General features: G+C 31.7%; 1 protein-coding gene across 6 annotated transcripts in view; it reads right to left on the reverse strand.

Annotated features, from left to right (window-relative positions):
- LOC111424168 (AF4/FMR2 family member lilliputian) overlaps positions 1-18,277 on the reverse strand; it is a 219,508-nt gene that overhangs the window by 65,584 nt on the left and 135,647 nt on the right. For all 6 annotated transcript variants that reach the window (XM_071200624.1, XM_023057612.2, XM_023057609.2 and 3 more), the window contains one exon: positions 5,578-5,695. In XM_071200624.1, coding sequence (XP_071056725.1) covers positions 5,578-5,695 — 118 coding nt within the window. The remainder of the gene's footprint in view (positions 1-5,577; positions 5,696-18,277) is intronic.

Here is an 18,277-nt window from a genome sequence, read left to right on the forward strand (position 1 = left end):
TCTTACAAAATGAATGGCATTGGATTGTATCGAGAGGCATTCGGAGCAATTAGAAGAAATTAAAATGCAAGTGATACTCATTAAGGGTTATTGCTACCTATTGAGTGCTTTTCAGAGTCAGTAAGAAACATAGTAATGTACTAGGAGCCAGTTAGAGTCTCTAAAACTGTATACTTTTTACAACAAAAAATATTTAGAGCTTTCGGAATCTTCTCGTTTCAATCTCTTTTACAGCCACTGAGTAGTAAGATCCAAAAACAACATTGGCTAACGTCTTGCTACATGTCATATTACAACCAAACATTTTAAAGCTCTCCAAGAGTTGCCAAATAGTTTTGACGTAATACATAGTCGGTATATTTCCAAAAAAGACTTTGGTAAGTTTGTTGAATGTTATTCCTGTACATATTGGAATTATTACACAACCGTCAGGTAATTTTCAGTCAGGTTTGTTTAATTTGTGCCAACATAGTGGTTTTGCACAAATTACAATATTTCAGCTCTTGTAGCATCACCAAATTAAGACAATTTAAAAGAAGAATTAGAGGAGTACTCAAAAGTGTTTTTATAGCAGTTATTATTCAACAAGTCCTGTATTTAGTTAGATTCTACCAAAATACCAGAAAAGTAAGAAAACCAATCAATGCTATTCTATTTTACCTTCCACTTTCTATTTTACCATATTCGATCAATAAAATAAATTTTAATCCCATTCACTTTATCAAGGATTAGCTTAAGTGGTATTAATAAAATGAGGTTGATAAACTGTTTCTGATATAATTTTTTGCAACTTCCTTTCATATCCTTTCATACGATGCCTAAACTAGATTTAACCCTTTGCATTCCCACCTGCTTGAAGTTCATATTTGAAATGACGATGTTGGCAAAAACGGATGACAATGTAAAGGGTCAATAAATCAAATTTAATTATTAGAGATAGGTGTGATCTCAAAGTTTATTTCGTTATGATAATCACCAGATTTCGGTTGTGATTTAAAAATCAACCATGTGCAGAGTTTCCAGCATTAGTTGCGTCAGCATTCAAACAGGCCGACAGACCGCTTCATTAGAATCATAACACTTAGATTTGTCATGGAATCATATTGATTAATGGTACGAACAATAGTGAGAGAGTTCTGGAAAGATGCTAGTATATGTTGGGATCGATGTTGAAAGGTGCCACATAAGATGATCAAAGATGTTTCGAATCATTTTCATAGCCACAAAAATGATTATGAATAATTTGAGGGGATGTTGAAAGATGTGAGACCCAATGTAAATGGTGCAAAATCGATGTTGACAAAATGCAGACCACATACAGAGAATTGTGAAGATCGGTTTTGATAGCTATCCGAAAGGATGATAAAGATGATATATTGATAAAACGTTTTAGGACCGTCCGGGACAGAAAATCTCTTGATCCAACATTTCTTCGGACGTAATTGTTATTGAAGGATAAATATACAATCGTGTCATTCCATTTAATCTATCCTCACATATAGTATTTCTTAAATATGTTTTCAACAATTAGAATTAAAAATGTTTTCTGGAGTAGCTGTGCTTACTGGCAAGGTGCATAACATTTTCAACAACGTATAAATATGAAGAAAGATAATCGAATCACAAATTGATAATACATTTAAAGGAGAATTGGGAAATTCTTCTGAAAAACTATTGTAAAATCTTCTGTATCAAAGTTCATATTTATAAAATTCTACTAGATGTTTAATTTTTAATAGTTGCCCTTCTAAATTTTTTCTAGTGATGCAACTAAACATCTAAAGGCTACTAATTGTAAGATATCTTTGCGTGCAATAAATCTCTCAGCTAATTGTATTATGACGTTATCTAAGAATGGAATGAAAACTGATATTTTGTAATATTCTTCTGTAGTATCTGTTTCAAAATTCGTTCTATTTCTTTGCCAAGACTTGTACTTAAGTCTTGGTCTTTTTAATTGTTCTCCAAATATTGTTAAAAGATATGTCAACATTGTTTCGCAGATTTTTAGTTCTTCTATGCAATTTTCTGCAAGGGCAACTGCTTGAAACAAGTCGGTATTTATCATTTGAAGTAATTTTGACAAGGGTAGTGTGTATGCAAAACCGACTTCCATAACTAAAAGAGACAATTCGTAAGAACTTAAAAAATTTTTCAACAATGTTGCCCCAAATGACGATTCCCCTCTTTCCAAGTTGATATGTTTTCAAGAGTAGAAACTACGGACTCTAATAGTTCTTTCATTACAACAATGGAATCTTGTTGAATCCATCGCGTGGGACACAGTTGTTTCAATTTCAAGGAATTCAAGGGATCGTCTTAATTAGTTGGAAATATCATATTTGTAAATTAATCAAAAACAATGACGTTTTATTTAAATAAGATAACAGAAACGTGACTGTTTGGATTTTCTAATGTCAATAAGTTGGACGAAGCTATGAACTAACATTGTTTGTCTTACATTCATGATTTAATTTTATTGTGTTTGATTTTTAATTTAATTGGAAAATTTGTTGGGACTAGAATGCCGAACTGGATCATTTACATTATTCCAGTCATTAAAAAACTGTTGAATAGGTAACATTATAATAACAATGATTTCAATAATGGAGTTGCTGGAATGGGGGAGCTGGAGTGACTGCATTCCAGTGTCGTTTCACATTATTTCAGTGGAATTCTAGCACTGGATGTTGGAATACTAATGGAATATTGTAAACCAGGCATAACAACATAAGATTCTATGTTAAGAAAGAGCAGAGACGATGTGCAATGATGTCAAAGATAATGTTGATAAGTACTATACCAAAGAATGTCCTATACGATGTCCTGGACGACATTGAAATATCAGAGATGATAATGAAATTATTTCTTTGGATTATGATTGTGTCATGATTTTAAGAAATATAAGGGACGACGTTGAGAGGAGTCTGAGACGATATTAAAGTATTCCAGAATAATAGTGAGATTATTTTGGGGGTGAAGGGACGATTTTGATGGATGTCTGATACCATGTAAAAGTGTTCAAGCGAGACTATATTGTTCAGAAATGGTTTGTCAGAAATAATACTGAGGGATGTTAGGATCGATGTAGAAGGGTGACGGAGATGATTTGGCAAATATAAGGACGATGTCGAGAAGTGTCTGTAATGCTATTGATGGGACCAAGAATAATATTAAGAAATGTTCGTGTTTAAGTGTTCTAGATACGATATAGAAGGACGTACACCTATGACAATGTTGATGGTAGTCAAAGACAGCATTGAGTTCTCACTTTTAAGCTTTCACTGCCTCATTAAACACAAATTTTTGGCACCCTTTTCTCCTACACCACTAGGAGATAGTTTATAACATAACTACGGAAACAATTCTTGTCAAAATCTTTTTGTTATTAATTGAAAATTAAGCTTCTTCGGCTTTTCATTTCTTGTGTGTTAATTGTACAACATTCGCATTAATTCCTTAAGTTTAGTAACTTATTTGATTTTACTTTCGAACTTTATATTGCCACAAATACATCATTAACCTTTCAAAACAATGTGAGGCATTCGTGTATCTTCCCCACCCTCGTTCTAGTGTTTTATTGAATTTCAATTAAAATAAATCAACACATTGATTTGAAACAAATACACAAATTTATGTGTTTGGCGAATAATAGAAACGTTGTTGACTTTCTTTTATTATCAAGTGAAGTTCTATTTTCTATCTGATTTTAAAAATATAAAGATAATATTAATTTAGAATATGATTAATAGTATTGTAAGTCTCAATAGGACTTTTTTCTACTTTATTATACGACCTCTCGCAATATTGCGTTGAATTTAGTGTGATTCCTGATAAGAGGATCCCAAAACTGATAACCACTACAAATAATTGCCAGTTTCTTTTATCAGCAACATAACGATTTATGATGTAATTTTAGGTTAAAGTTAATAATCTACATAACAAAAACTGAACTTAATTATTTATGTGACAACAAAACGAAAGAGAAGAACTTGAAAGGTGCAATTCAACACAAAATACAAATAACAAATAGGTTAAAAACAATTCTCTGAAAATTGTATCAGTTAGAGCTATTGTTTCAATATTGCACCCGAACAATAAGTGAATTCGTAAAAAATAGTTTAATAATTTAGTTCTAATAAAATTGTGCGTCGCACTACTTGTTGTTTTGTACGTGATAAATTAATATAGCCGTTATTATTAATAGAAAAAAAATAGTATGGGTGAAAATAGAGTAAACAAAATGTAAACACGTGGAAAAGGTAAACAAACAAAAGTAGATAATTTGACACTTACTTCACATTTCTAATTAAATGTATCACTATAACCTCAATCTCTTAAATATTCACTTTCCCTGATCCGCTATGGTCAATATGAGTTCAATGCACTTATCCCTAATTTATTAATTGAAATATTGCACTTACATCTAAAAACGAAGATAATAGTGTAAATTTTTTGATAAGTTGTACTAGCACCATCTATTGAAATCTATTATCCCTAAAACCCGTTGATTATAGTATTGTCTAAGAGATAGCTTATCATAGGTTACAAGTTAAATGAACTTGTAAATATAAGAAATAAACTAATCGATGTACCAAGACAAAATAAAATTTTCATCGAATTGTTTACTTCGCTATTAATTGTAGTTTTAAATTGAATCTTTGATGGTTTATTTAACCTTCGAAACTTCGGAAATACCACCGGGATGAAGACGCCAACGTAGTAGTTGTACGATAAATCTCGTATAACCTCAATTAAACGGCAGCGCCGCAGCAAAAGGTCCCCCTTTAACGCCTTCACGAAGGCACTTCATTAGCGAACCGAAGATTACCATCTTTCGCGTGTTAAGGCCGCCCCCGGTTTATAAACCATTGCGGAAATCCAAACCAAAGGAGAAGGTTACGGAACCACGACCTGGTCATCAATCATTTTATTTTTACTTAAAAAAAAATTTTTTAATGTAATTTTTTCAAGTTTCGAATCAATTTTGATGAATTAAACTTATGATCAATTTAATTTTAGCGAGTAAATTAACATTCAAGTACGAATATAAGGCGTCAATTTATGCATACACATCGTGCAATAGTGAACAAGGTCAAGTAAGTATGAAAAACGGAGAGAGAAAGATACAAAATGAGAGTGGGAACTGAACTGCGACTTAATTTCTTTTTTTAAAAGCGGCGCTTCTCTCGAAGCGTCCTTCCCGCAAAAATTATCAACTCTATGGCGAACAGTTCCGAAAAAATATATAATCCATAATCTCGAGTTGTTATCTAATCTCAAATGTAAAGTTAGATTTGAAAATCCTCAGGAAAGAATAAATAAGTAGATATTATTTGAAATAAATAAATAAGCAAGAAAAATAAGGTAGCAAAAATTTTACAAAAAATTTAAGTGTAAACGCGTTTAAAAGTCCTTGAAACGTATTGTTAGTACAACATCGAGTTTTTTGAGAAAGCAAAATCTGGGTTTGGTTTAAAAATAGTATACCACTGAATTTTTTTCTTATTATAATAATTTCCTTTTTTTTTGAATGGGGCGAGATTTTTAACAAGAAGAAAAAATGGGGTTACTTACCCGGACTGGAGCTCCGAAAAGGGGCTGTCCACCTGGTCCACCATCCTGTTCGGCAACCTGCGAGGACATTTGAGCCCTTGCTTGACGTTGACGCTCACGGAGCCTGTCCCTATCCACACTGCAAAAAAAAATCCAAATCGAAAACTCACTTTTTATTCCACACTTTTAGACATATTAACACTTTTAAAACTTGAATCACATCAAAAAATCGCATTTTATATCAATAAATTTATTATTATTTTTAAAATTATGTTTTAATTTTTGGTTTAATGACAACACAAACACTTCAAGAATGTAACGATTTCTAATCTTATTTGTTATCTTTTTTTTTTTTAATTTTCAAACGTAATTAGAGCGGATTATAAAAAAAGATATCACATCGGTAGAGCATCGCGCAATTAACTAAAGGTTGCTTTTGCCAAATACTGTTCAATGTATGTCAGAGAGACGTGACGTTCACGGCTACGTCACGCGTACTGAGCGATGAGCACTTCTCTGTGGTGGGGCAATGGTGCTTTTGGCGTCTCTCTTAATAAGTGTAACTACAATAATATACAAATACTACGAATCCATTTAAATAATAAAGTTATATTTGGTGAATGGTTCATTATTTAAATAATTTAATAAAAAAAAATATAATAATTGCGCAAATTTTAAGATATCGGTGATAAACAATCATAAAAATTATTATCAATGAAATGGTCAGTTTTATAGAGTATGCTTTTATCTTAAAAATTTTTAAAATTGTGAGGTAATAAAATGCGTTTTATCTCAAAATAAAATTATTATATATAACTATACTATGTATCATATATAGGATGGTTTAAAAAGGTAGCATTTTTAAATGAAATAAATAGCTACTTAAAAATCAAACAAGAAAATGCGCCCTCTGTTGAAATCTATTACTATTAACATAAGAAAACTTTATAAACAACTTTTCTAACAAAGATATTCTACAACTTCTTCCACCTTCTTCGTGTTCTACCATATCATGATTATTAATCTAGTAAAAGATGAGAAAAACCAATCAAAAAGGGTATGTATATAATTTATTTAAGAAAAGAACTTGAATATAATAATGAATCTCGACTAATATAGACTTAATTGTATAGTTTGATAGATTTTTTATTGCCATCAAAATGCTGTATGAATTAGTTTATATTATCACCGGAAAGAACGTTTCAACAATACATGCAAGGTTGTAAAAAAGACCACACCTTATTACTGCGCATAGAGCATCTCTGCAAATTTGTTGCAAATTACTAAAGAATTTCTGGTATTTATTAATTTCCTTTCCGATGGGTTATCGGAAATTAATCGCAAAATAAACTGGTAAAAAGGTGAATATTATTTCCTAAAACCTGTTGGCGGTTACTTATTGATAAATTATTTATGACTGCTAATAAATTCTTGCGTTCTGTATCAATCATATCATCTTTCGCTAAGTTGGCGAATGAATTAATCAGTAGAGTAGGAAATATCAAAATTGTTGTACAGTGTACATTTAGCAACGCTAGGTAATACTATAAGAAGATGCTTCAAATGTGCTACAAGGAAAATTGAAATTCGTACCAAGTCTAAAGAAAAAAATAGTGTGTTATAAAATTAGCCTATAGGCAAAATTAATTAAGCTGATCTAATCGAAAATTAGCACAACAATAGATTACTCCAAGAAAAAAATTTAGAATTACGCTAGACACCAAGAAGAATTACAGATTCTGAATTGAATGAGATGTTGGAATTTAGATTCTAGATTCGAAGAAGATATCAGGAAATACACTAACCAGGAACTTGACTAAAGGAAATAACCTATAAATAAACTTTAAATATTGTGCGTAGACTTTAAAATCTTACTTGAGGTCTAAAATTACATTGCATTCAGTAAAGATTTCAAGAAAAAGTCTGGAGTTACATTGAATACAAAACCGATGGATAAGTCTGGATTTGTTGCATATCTTTTAAACTCTTAGCAGTTGTGTAAAAAGTCAGCCGAAAGAGTTAAAGTATGTCTAAAAAGAGTACAAACGATTTGTAATAATTTCCCAAGTGTTTTAACTAAGATTAAAGTAATTCATAAAAGATTTTCAAAGAAGTTTTAATGATTTCAAGGTCTGTTTTTGGATTTCTGGCAGGGTTATCAAGGTAATCCAGCGAATCCATAAGATATTAACGGACTCTGTAATATTAAAAAATTTCTACACTTACTTAGAGATTTGTGGAAGAGGCTGGATTTCCAGTATATTTCCAAATACATCTACTAGATGAGTTTTAAAAGATTTTCATAGTTTTCCAGAGATTTTATAGATATAACCGATTATATTCACCGATTGCTAAGAGAGGCTCATTTTCGCTGATAACACCTTAATTATGGCTACCCACTCTGAACCTATATTGCTACCTAACATCTTTAGAACCATCTGGAGTTGGTTCAAGAGTAGCTACATTCTACTATTGATGGGAAGTCATGTCAGGTGTTCAGGAATACCGTTGGATAATTGTCTCACTTGAAACAATACAATAAAGGAAGATTGGTATTTGAACAAAAATTCTTGCTTAAGTCGTAAATATAAACTTAGGTTCTACAAGTCAATACTGAGACTAATATGGGAATCTGGTCAGTTATGGGGAACTGTTAGTTGTTTCACTAACAAATCTGGCAACTGCAACGATTTCAATCCAAAATACTCAGTAATATCTGTCAGGTACTATGGTATGTATCTCATCAAGTAATTGATAAATATTTTCAAATGTCAACATCGACGGAAGTAATTGTCAATTATTTAACAATAAGTTACCGACCCACCAGACGAGGTAAAATAAATAATTAATACCAGTACTGGGAGTGACACTGTGATAGTTTATTTTATTTTCATACCAAATCATAGAAACTTGATACATTTTTGATAACAGATTGCATAATAAAGGAGTCAATAAAGAAATTCCAGACCTATAGGATTCTATAACATTTTGTCTTTAGCAGAATCTGCGGCCTTAACAGACTATGCAATATCTATCAGTTCCTCTCTAGCGAGCTCTTTATTCTTCGTCTAGAATGTCTCTAGAACTAGTTTTCAATTAATATACGTGTCAAGTATAGTACTATACATTTTCCATTGATTTTTGATCCTTTGTCACTCTATTTTTTTTTTATCTGGCATGGTTCGATTTTGCTGCAGTTTTTTATTGATTCTGAGGTTAGACTCGACATTTAGTATCTATTGTTCATTAAACGAGGACTTTTTATACTGAATTCTCTCCTCGTTACCAGACTATACGTTACGGAAATATTCTTTCTTGGTAGATGCCAGATTGTAGCTCTTTTTGTATCCAGAACTTCTCTTCTACGCACAACACTCAGAAGTAGGTGTCTTATTTCTCTTATACCAAAGTACGATTCTTCATGTTCTATTCTGAAATACCTAATTCTAACACATAGGATTTTAAGAGTTTTGAATATTACCATGCAATCATGAAATATATCTATCAATTTTTTTTTGGATTTCCAAGCTTTACTAAGAAATTCTACAAATCCTGAATCCTAATCAGGAATTTTCAGACTATCTAGAAATTTGAAAGCATTTTTAGAGAGTGGAATTTTTTTTAAACGATTTTTTTTAATTCCAAGTATTTCAAAAGAATTTCTTATGGTTTCCATGCATATACAAGGAAGATTAGAGATTTACCCTACTTTCTAATGATTTTCAGAAGATTTTCAAAGATTTCCAGAGATTTGGGACTTACTATAGTTTGAGATCTTAAAGAAATTTTCTTTCAAGGATTTCTACATGGGTAGTTCTAAATAGTTGTAGGTGAATTTCAAATGATTTTCAAAGAGGATGCTTTTAATGGTATTTCGATATCATTAAGAATACGCAGATTTCCATATATGTAAACGATTTCCAAAGAAGTTTAGAGGATTACAAGGAATTTTAAACTTCCTGGTTACTTCAAGAAGATTTCTTAGGCATACTAAGAATATTCTGGGAGTATTTTCTGTCCTAAGTATTTTTGCGGATTTCTAAGGACATCCATGAATTGTCAAGGATAATAAAAAGTGAGGTTAACATGAAATCAAGATTAAAATTAATCCAAGCTGAAATTGATTTAAATCATATACCTATCTAACGAGATTTGATCTATAAGGAAATAAGTTAATATGTACAGATTCAATGTTCGATGTCTTTAGCACCTTGGAAACCTGCCTTTATAAGAACATGAGAAGATATTGCCTTTCAAAATCTTCAAAATTTGATGTTCAAAATCAAATTATCTAAATTATCGAAAATGGGATATCCTAAACATCAAAACTTCCATTGATGATTAGAAACAACATGATACTGCAGTCATAGTTGGAGACTGAATGAATTTGTATTATTGCAATAAGACTCAATAGATCAGAGTTAGCTGGAAGATGCCTAGAAGAAACTTGATTAAAAAAAGTTTATGATTTAAAAACATTATTGCCAAGAATAAGAACTATTGAGTACAATCTTCTACAATTACAAGATAGGACAATTATAGAAAATCTCTAGGAAGGAGATTTCAACGTTTCAACAATACCGAATGATTTCGAAGCTGAATAGGAGATATATTTCGAAATATAGAGTGTCATAGATGCAACGCCTATAACTATAAAGTCTTTCGTTGGAGACAAAGTAATCTTTATTGCATTTGTAATACTATAGTCTCCATCTAACACAGCGTTGTTCATATTTAACGATTGGATGTTTCTTAATATATGTCTAATTAACACCAAATTAAAACCAAAATATTGACCATTCATCAAAAAAGACATATGTTTTTGTTATTACGTTAGTTTATATGAAATAAGAAAATAACAACATTTAATGTTTACTTCGTTATTTTATTTTTCAATTAATGTGATGAAGTTATTTGTTTGTAAGTATAAAATGGAAGATAAGTTTTTATCGTTTTGGGTTGGGTTTTAACTCTTTTCTTTTTTAAGAAGTATAAGGGTCGATTCAATCTCATTTCATGACACGTAGCAATAAACCGGGAGCCCGAGAGGACAGGTGTCGAGTTGCCCCAACATCTGGCGGACACGTGCACCTCTACAACATCTAGATTTAGTATGAAGGAGGAGGTTAACTGTCTGAAAACGCGACGACAGCGACTTTTAAAGTTTCTTTTACACGACTCGTAAGACACACATTTAGTGATTCAAAAAAAATTCTTTTACATTAATAATAACAAACCGAAAACAAAAAGAAGACCGAAAAAAGAGAAGACTCAAAAACACTTTCACTTTGTATTGTTGTAAAACGATTACATAACTATACAAAGTCATCATACCAACGTTCATCGTTCACATCGTGACCTATTCTCTTGATGATGACGTTGGGTTTAATAAAAACGAAAGAAGAACACGTATGTTAAAGGAGAAATCATCTTGTAAATTTTATGGTCTTAGATTAAAATCATTGCGATTTAATTAAAATAAAAACGTTAAAATAAAACGTGACCAGAAAATGTTTAAAGTTTAATAAAGTTTAAAAGAAAGTTTTTTCGAAAGATTATCATTTGATTTAAAATGTCAAACTTACGCCAAAACCCCTTGAAATTGTTTTTTTGAAATGAAATCGAAAGAAACGAACATCAAAGAATGAGTATTTATAATTAATTTCTTCTTAGAATTTGTGCGAGTTGTTTCTTTGATCTTTTCAATTCCGATCAGTTTACGTTGGATTTTCGAATTGATCTATTTGAAAACGTATAGATTTGTATAAAATTTATTAAAGAAAAGATAAAAATGAACTTAGAGTAATAACGTAATGATGATTGTTTTCAACCTTGACGACTTAAAAGATGTTTTAACGTTCTGCAATAAAATATTGTTTTAATAACCACATCGAAGGAGCTGTAAGATGACCTTATGTAGCATTTAATTTCATCTTTAATTGGTGTCAACTTTTAATAGATTTATGATTAATTCAGGTGAAAGTGATTTAAATTAAAGCTAATTATTTAAATACAACTTGAGAGAAATCTTAAAATTTAATTGAATAAAGTTGGAGTTACAGGTTATTTTATTTCATTAAAATTAATCCATCGGAATTGGAATATTTTTGAAAAATTTAATTTAAGCATAAGATCGTAAAACGTTCCAAAAATCGTGGAAAATGTACAACTTTTAATAAATCAATTTAAAATTCAAAACAAATTTTAATTAAATAATAAAAAAAGAGTTCATTGACGTCAACCTTTTCTAAAACAACTTCACAATTCAGCAAACAAGTTGCATGAAAATCCAAGATTTTAAATTAATCATAAATGTAGTTTGAGAAAAAAATTGCAAGAAAACATATTTAGTTATTTGTCAACATTTTTTTTAATAAGATGTTTTGTGCACCTCAACTTTTACAGCTTTGTCTTGTTTTCTCATTTTAGATTACTTTAAACAAAAACAGTATCGAAATATAGTGCATCATTTGCTATCTGATCGCAAAATAATTGATAAACAAACCATATCTGCTGTTTTATTGACATTTACCTTTATTTGGCGCCGCAAATAAATAGTACTTCAATACATACAAAATGCACAAACGCCAATAACATAATTATTGTAAGTACATAAAAATAATAACAGGTTTAATTTGCATGAATAATTATTAATTATATACATATTAATAATTATTAATATGTGTATAAGTACAAAATTAACAAAATTTGTTTTTGGGGTACACAAATGTTGTATATATGAAGTCTCTCTTTATCTAACTATCAGCTTCCTGGGTAACCAGTTGATTTTATAACAAAATCAAGAAGATGGAATCTACAAATATTCCAGCCTGTCACTGCTTTAAATTCCCCAACCAAGATTTGGCTAAGATTCTGCCTCCTTTTACAAGTAAAATAACATCATTCATCAGAAATTAGATCCCCAAGATATCCTGCTAAGTTTCGTTGTGGAATCTCTATGTACTAAAGTATATTCTAGTGCTATTTATGGTGGAATACTGTTTATACATTGCAATGGAATGTAGCTCTAAAATATACACAAGAATATGCCTAAGACAAGAAGCAGAAAATAAACTTGATGTTCTTCTTCCAAGCAGCATTTAGATCCGGTAGGCTGATACAGGTCTGAACACTATGTCTAGTTTTAATGGAGAGCTTTTGGAGTGTTAAGTATAATCCAAAAATTACAAAGAACAAAAAATGTTGTATCCGACTAAACAGTGAAATGTTCAAAACATTTAGTATGGAGATAGGTATGAAACAACCAGAGAGACAACCTGAGCGCACTACTATTTGTAATATTCACCTGCTTAGAAAAAAGGGAATGCAAATAATTATAGGAAAAATCAAGATTAGACATAACGAAATGGGAAAAAGGAGAAAACATAAATATTTAACTAAATTTGACTATATGGGCATAAAGATAAAGCATGAAAATGATAAACAAAGAAATACAAGGCAGAATACAATAAGTAAGTAATATAGTATACTGCCAAATCAACAGCACAATTATAGATAAAAAGTATATTATGCATAGAGTCAAAACATGGGCGATGAGAAATAAACATAAACCAAAGATAACAGCTAACAAATACCGTTAGTAACTGAAATAGAAAACAAACAGCTGAGCTGGTATATACACCTACCTAATTAAGATGCCATTAGAGAGAATCTTCAGAAAAATTATGGACATTGGAATAATTGTAAAACGGAAGAGAGGCCAACATAAAATGGAAAAATTATTACAAGATGTAACAAGGAAGGGAACCTAAACCATTTTAGAAGATAGATAGATAATCCCAACTTGCATACTTAATATGCTGGCACTTAGCGGAACTGGCATAGAAAAAGATAATACCATGGGTCATTGGATACCCCAAGGGTAATTTAAATTTTTTTGTATTAAAATTATAGACAAAATTTCCGAAATAGTCGTTTCTACTTAATTTCTAAGTAGTAATTACTATTGACTCCTTTGGTATCATAATTTACAAAAAGTCTCTTATTATAACAATTGGGGCCTTTCTCGGGATTTGCCATCAACCATTTACAGGGCTCTACATACTGTGTTTATACATATTTTTGCTCTTCGCAAATATCAACACAAACGTGGAAAAAATAAGAAAACTTGTAGCTCTACATATATTCATGGTTATGACTCGCTTTCCTAAATTGAGGCTGTATCGGACACTTGCTACAAGAATACAATATGTTCGATTCAAATCGATTTGAATTACTACAAATAACTTACACATTGTGGAACTAAATGGGAAACAAAACGATAACGATAAACTGTGGAAGGTACGTCCAGAGTAAAATCTATGCATTGACGCATCAATAATTCCATTCAAAGGACAACTTGTAGTGAAGCAAAAGAAAAAGCCAAATATGTGGGAAGTAAAAGTGTTCATGCTTTGTGGTGCTTCTAGTATCATATATCATTCGATTGTGTACCACGGCTCTGCTATTCTATCTGCGTTTGCAAGAAATGTATTAAGCTACCAATGGACTTATCATTCATCTAACAAGTGCAAAGCATGAATGACACAAACTGTTTCGTGATCATTATTTTACATCACTATTAATACTGCAAGAGCTATTGGAAAAAGGTGTTTTCGTCGCTGCGATAGACTTGAAAAATATCCCCATAAGTCAGAAAATGAGCTAAAGAAAAAGTGGATGTAGAGAGACGGTAAAACGTGAACATAGCATCGAATTTCGTAGGCATTCAACCTGAAGATGAGGTAAGAAGATGGGATAGAAAGAAAGAAGCCTATATAATGGTGAAACGTCCCACAATTATAAGATCGTACGTGCATTCGATCACAAAATGGACATTGAGGATAATTTTCTATTACTTCAATGTAGCCGTTTGCAACGCTTGGTTAGAATATCAATCAGAAATGGAGCGGGAAGGAGTAATAAAAAAGGAAAGGATGAGTTCCTTGGAGTTTACTATGTCAATAGCAAAAGCGATGGCACTTTCTGATAGTCTATTAGTACATCGCAACAAAGTAGACCATTGTGTAAAAATCTCAGAAATTTATGAGTACCAATCAGATGCAAAAAAAGCACTATTTCCAAAAACGAAATAAGATGTGATATCCTTAGTCACTGGCCGATACATAAAAATAGCAACCAACAGCGCTCTAAGCTCGAAACGTGTGCAGGGGTTCAATACGAAATGTGCCAATTGAGTTTGTCAAAATTTAAAAACGGTTTTTAAAATTAATTTAATGTGTTTGTACAAAATTATTGTTTTACTCCAATTTATCTCTAAAACCTACTGGTGGTATTTACCACAGCTGATTAATTTCTATATCTATGAAGCAAACCACATCAAATTTGGTTTTGGGGTTCTTGAAAAACATCCCATCAATACTAATTAATAAAGAAAAATGTTTTCAAATTCAAAAGTCCAGGAGATAACGAGGGATACAAGGGATAAGGGTCAATTCTATCTTTTCAGTAGTTAAACGTTTCTGCCAAACTTGATCTATATTATTGAGTAAAGCTTAGAATAGAACGTAGAATCCAAACAGAAAGGAGTACTACATCGTATGTTCAATAATAACACTTGAGAGATGTTTATATGAAACTTAGGAGAAGAATGAAAATTGTTATTATAACCAAAAGATTGCGTGCTAAGTATTGTTTAATCAAACAATTTGAACTTATTTGGAATTAATAGTTTCCACTGTGTCCAAAATGGCAATACGAATAATAAAATACAATCTTCCAAGTATCCTTAGAAAACTTGGATTTATGGACAACAATGGAAAATCGTTATTTCTTATTTGAGTAACAATTGAAAATTACAACTTACGCCGACATTTCAAAGTATACTTCCCCAATTTTGGAATCAATATCCTCCTAAATTTAAATTGCGACTACAGAAACTGAAATCGCATAGGTTTCTATCTTGCTGCACTACTAAGTACCGAAAACTGTCGCAACAACTTGTATGGATATTAGAAATTCACTTGATGAAGTAATAAACAGGCTTGAAATGCCTCATAATAACTTGTAAGTGTTGCGCCTGCAATGATAGGGATGTGACAGGTTTCATTAGCCTTTTAAGCTCTAAGGTACCGAAGTGTTAATAACAGTAATTGAATCATCATCCTGTATGATCAATCAAAACGAAACTTAATTTATGTAAAATATGATAGAAATTCTTGTAAAGTTTTAAAAAATGTGTAATTAAAGGACCAAAGTAGTTAAAAACTCATTAAGTAAAAAGGAAGCTTAAGCTATATATATGACCGTTTAAACACTAATTGAGCTTTAATAGATGATTTAAATATTGTATTCAATACATCTAAACAAAAAAGAAACAATTTAAACGGATTAAAATTTAAAATCTAAGCAAACATCGATTTTGCGCAGTCTACAACTTACACACTATTTATTTTTTGTTTTCGAGATCGGCAATTGTCGGTGTTCGGATCGTGTGACGTACGTAGAGAGAAATATATAAGCGAAACGCCGCCGTAGTCGACTTCCCCCCGGGTCGTTACATCAAATAAACGATCCGAACGGTCGTCGTCGTCGTTGTCCCCCCGAACCCCACGCGGTCCCCCTCTTTTTAACCATAAGTACACTGGAAGCTTCTCTACAAGCGTCCAGTTATCGCGCGGTGCAAACAAACACACGCAGCCGCTGACCTTGATAACAAAGTCTCGGTTGTTCCGCTCTATAGCCGCATCGAAACGTCCACGAGGATTGCGATTTCGACCGATAGGCGACGCCACATTAACCAATGTTGCCTTTCATATTGTTAGGTAATCGGTGGGTGGATTATAAAAGTATTAAAAAAATTGATTATCATAAAGGAAGCATTTTTTTGTTGATTTATCACATTTTCATAAAATTGCGAAAGTACTCTACACTTTTCTTTGTATAACTCAATACTTTGAGTCTTTTGCAAACATTTTTTGAAATAAACACCTAAAACAAATTTGTAGGTTTCTCTTCTTCTGCCGAGAAAAGCAAGCATAGACAGACAGTAAAAGTATTGTTGCCTCAACAAACTATTCGTTACGCAAATTCCTAAAGCATTAGCTTGCTGTACATAATTCGACCATATCAGCTATGCGACAGGTTAAAGTATCATTTGATAGAAGTATCCTCTCCCCATGTTTTTATCAAATCAAGCCTGAGCAGAATTGAGTATCTATCACGACTGCATCTAGCAGTGCATCAAGAGTCTTTTAAACTTTCACAAAATCACCACCCAAGTTTTATTAAATCTACATGTTGAAGCTGCATCAAATCTCCATTACAGTGTCAGATTTTTTGTTGATTTACCACATTTTCATAATAATGCGAAAGTACTCTACACCTTTCTTTGTATAACTCAATGCTTTGAGTCTTTTGCAAACATTTTTTGAAATAAACACCTAAAACAAATTTCATGGTTTCTCTTCTTCTGCCGAGAAAAGCAAGCATAGACAGACAGTAAAAGTATTGTTGCCTCAACAACCTGAGCTGAAAACTATTCGTTACGCAAATTCCTAAAGCATTAGCTTGCTGTACATAATTCGACCATATCAGCTATGCGACAGGTTAAAGTATCATTTGATAGAAGTATCCTCTCCCCATGTTTTTATCAAATCAAGCCTGAGCAGAATTGAGTATCTATCACGACTGCATCTAGCAGTTCATCAAGAGTCTTTTAAACTTTCACAAAATCACCACCCAAGTTTTATTAAATCTACATGTTGAAGCTGCATCAAATCTCCATTACAGTGTCAGATTTTTTGTTGATTTACCACATTTTCATAATAATGCGAAAGTACTCTACACCTTTCTTTGTATAACTCAATGCTTTGAGTCTTTTGCAAACATTTTTTGAAATAAACACCTAAAACAAATTTCATGGTTTCTCTTCTTCTGCCGAGAAAAGCAAGCATAGACAGACAGTAAAAGTATTGTTGCCTCAACAACCTGAGCTGAAAACTATTCATTACGCAAATTCCTAATTCCTAAAGCATTAGCTTGCTGTACATAATTCAATCATATCAGCTATGCGACAGGTTAAAGTATCATTTGATAGAAGTATCCTCTCCCCATGTTTTTACCAAATCAAGCCTGAGTAGAATTGAGTATCTATCAAGGCTGCAGCTAGCAGTGCATCAAGAGTTTTTTAAACTTTCACAAAATCACCACCCAAGCTTTATTAAATCTACATATTGAAGCTGCATCAAATCTCTATTACAGTGTCAGATTTTTTGTTGATTTACCACATTTTCATAATAATGCGAAAGTACTCTACACCTTTCTTTGTATAACTCAATGCTTTGAGTCTTTTGCAAACATTTTTTGAAATAAACACCTAAAAACAAATTTCATGGTTTCTCTTCTTCTGCCGAGAAAAGCAAGCATAGACAGACAGTAAAAGTATTGTTGCCTCAACAACCTGAGCTGAAAACTATTCGTTACGCAAATTCCTAAAGCATTAGCTTGCTGTACATAATTTGACCATATCAGCTATGCGACAGGTTAAAGTATTATTTGATAGAAGTATCCTCTCCCCATGTTTTTATCAAATCAAGCCTGAGCAGAATTGAGTATCTATCAAGACTGCATCTAGCAGTGCATCAAGGTCTTTTAAACTTTCACAAAATCACCACCCAAGTTCATTAAATCTACATGTTGAAACTGCATCAAATCTCCATTATAATGTCAGATTTTTTGTGATTTACCACATTTTCATAAT

Source organism: Onthophagus taurus, chromosome 11, assembly GCF_036711975.1.
Source record: "Onthophagus taurus isolate NC chromosome 11, IU_Otau_3.0, whole genome shotgun sequence".
Taxonomy (NCBI): domain Eukaryota; kingdom Metazoa; phylum Arthropoda; class Insecta; order Coleoptera; family Scarabaeidae; genus Onthophagus; species Onthophagus taurus.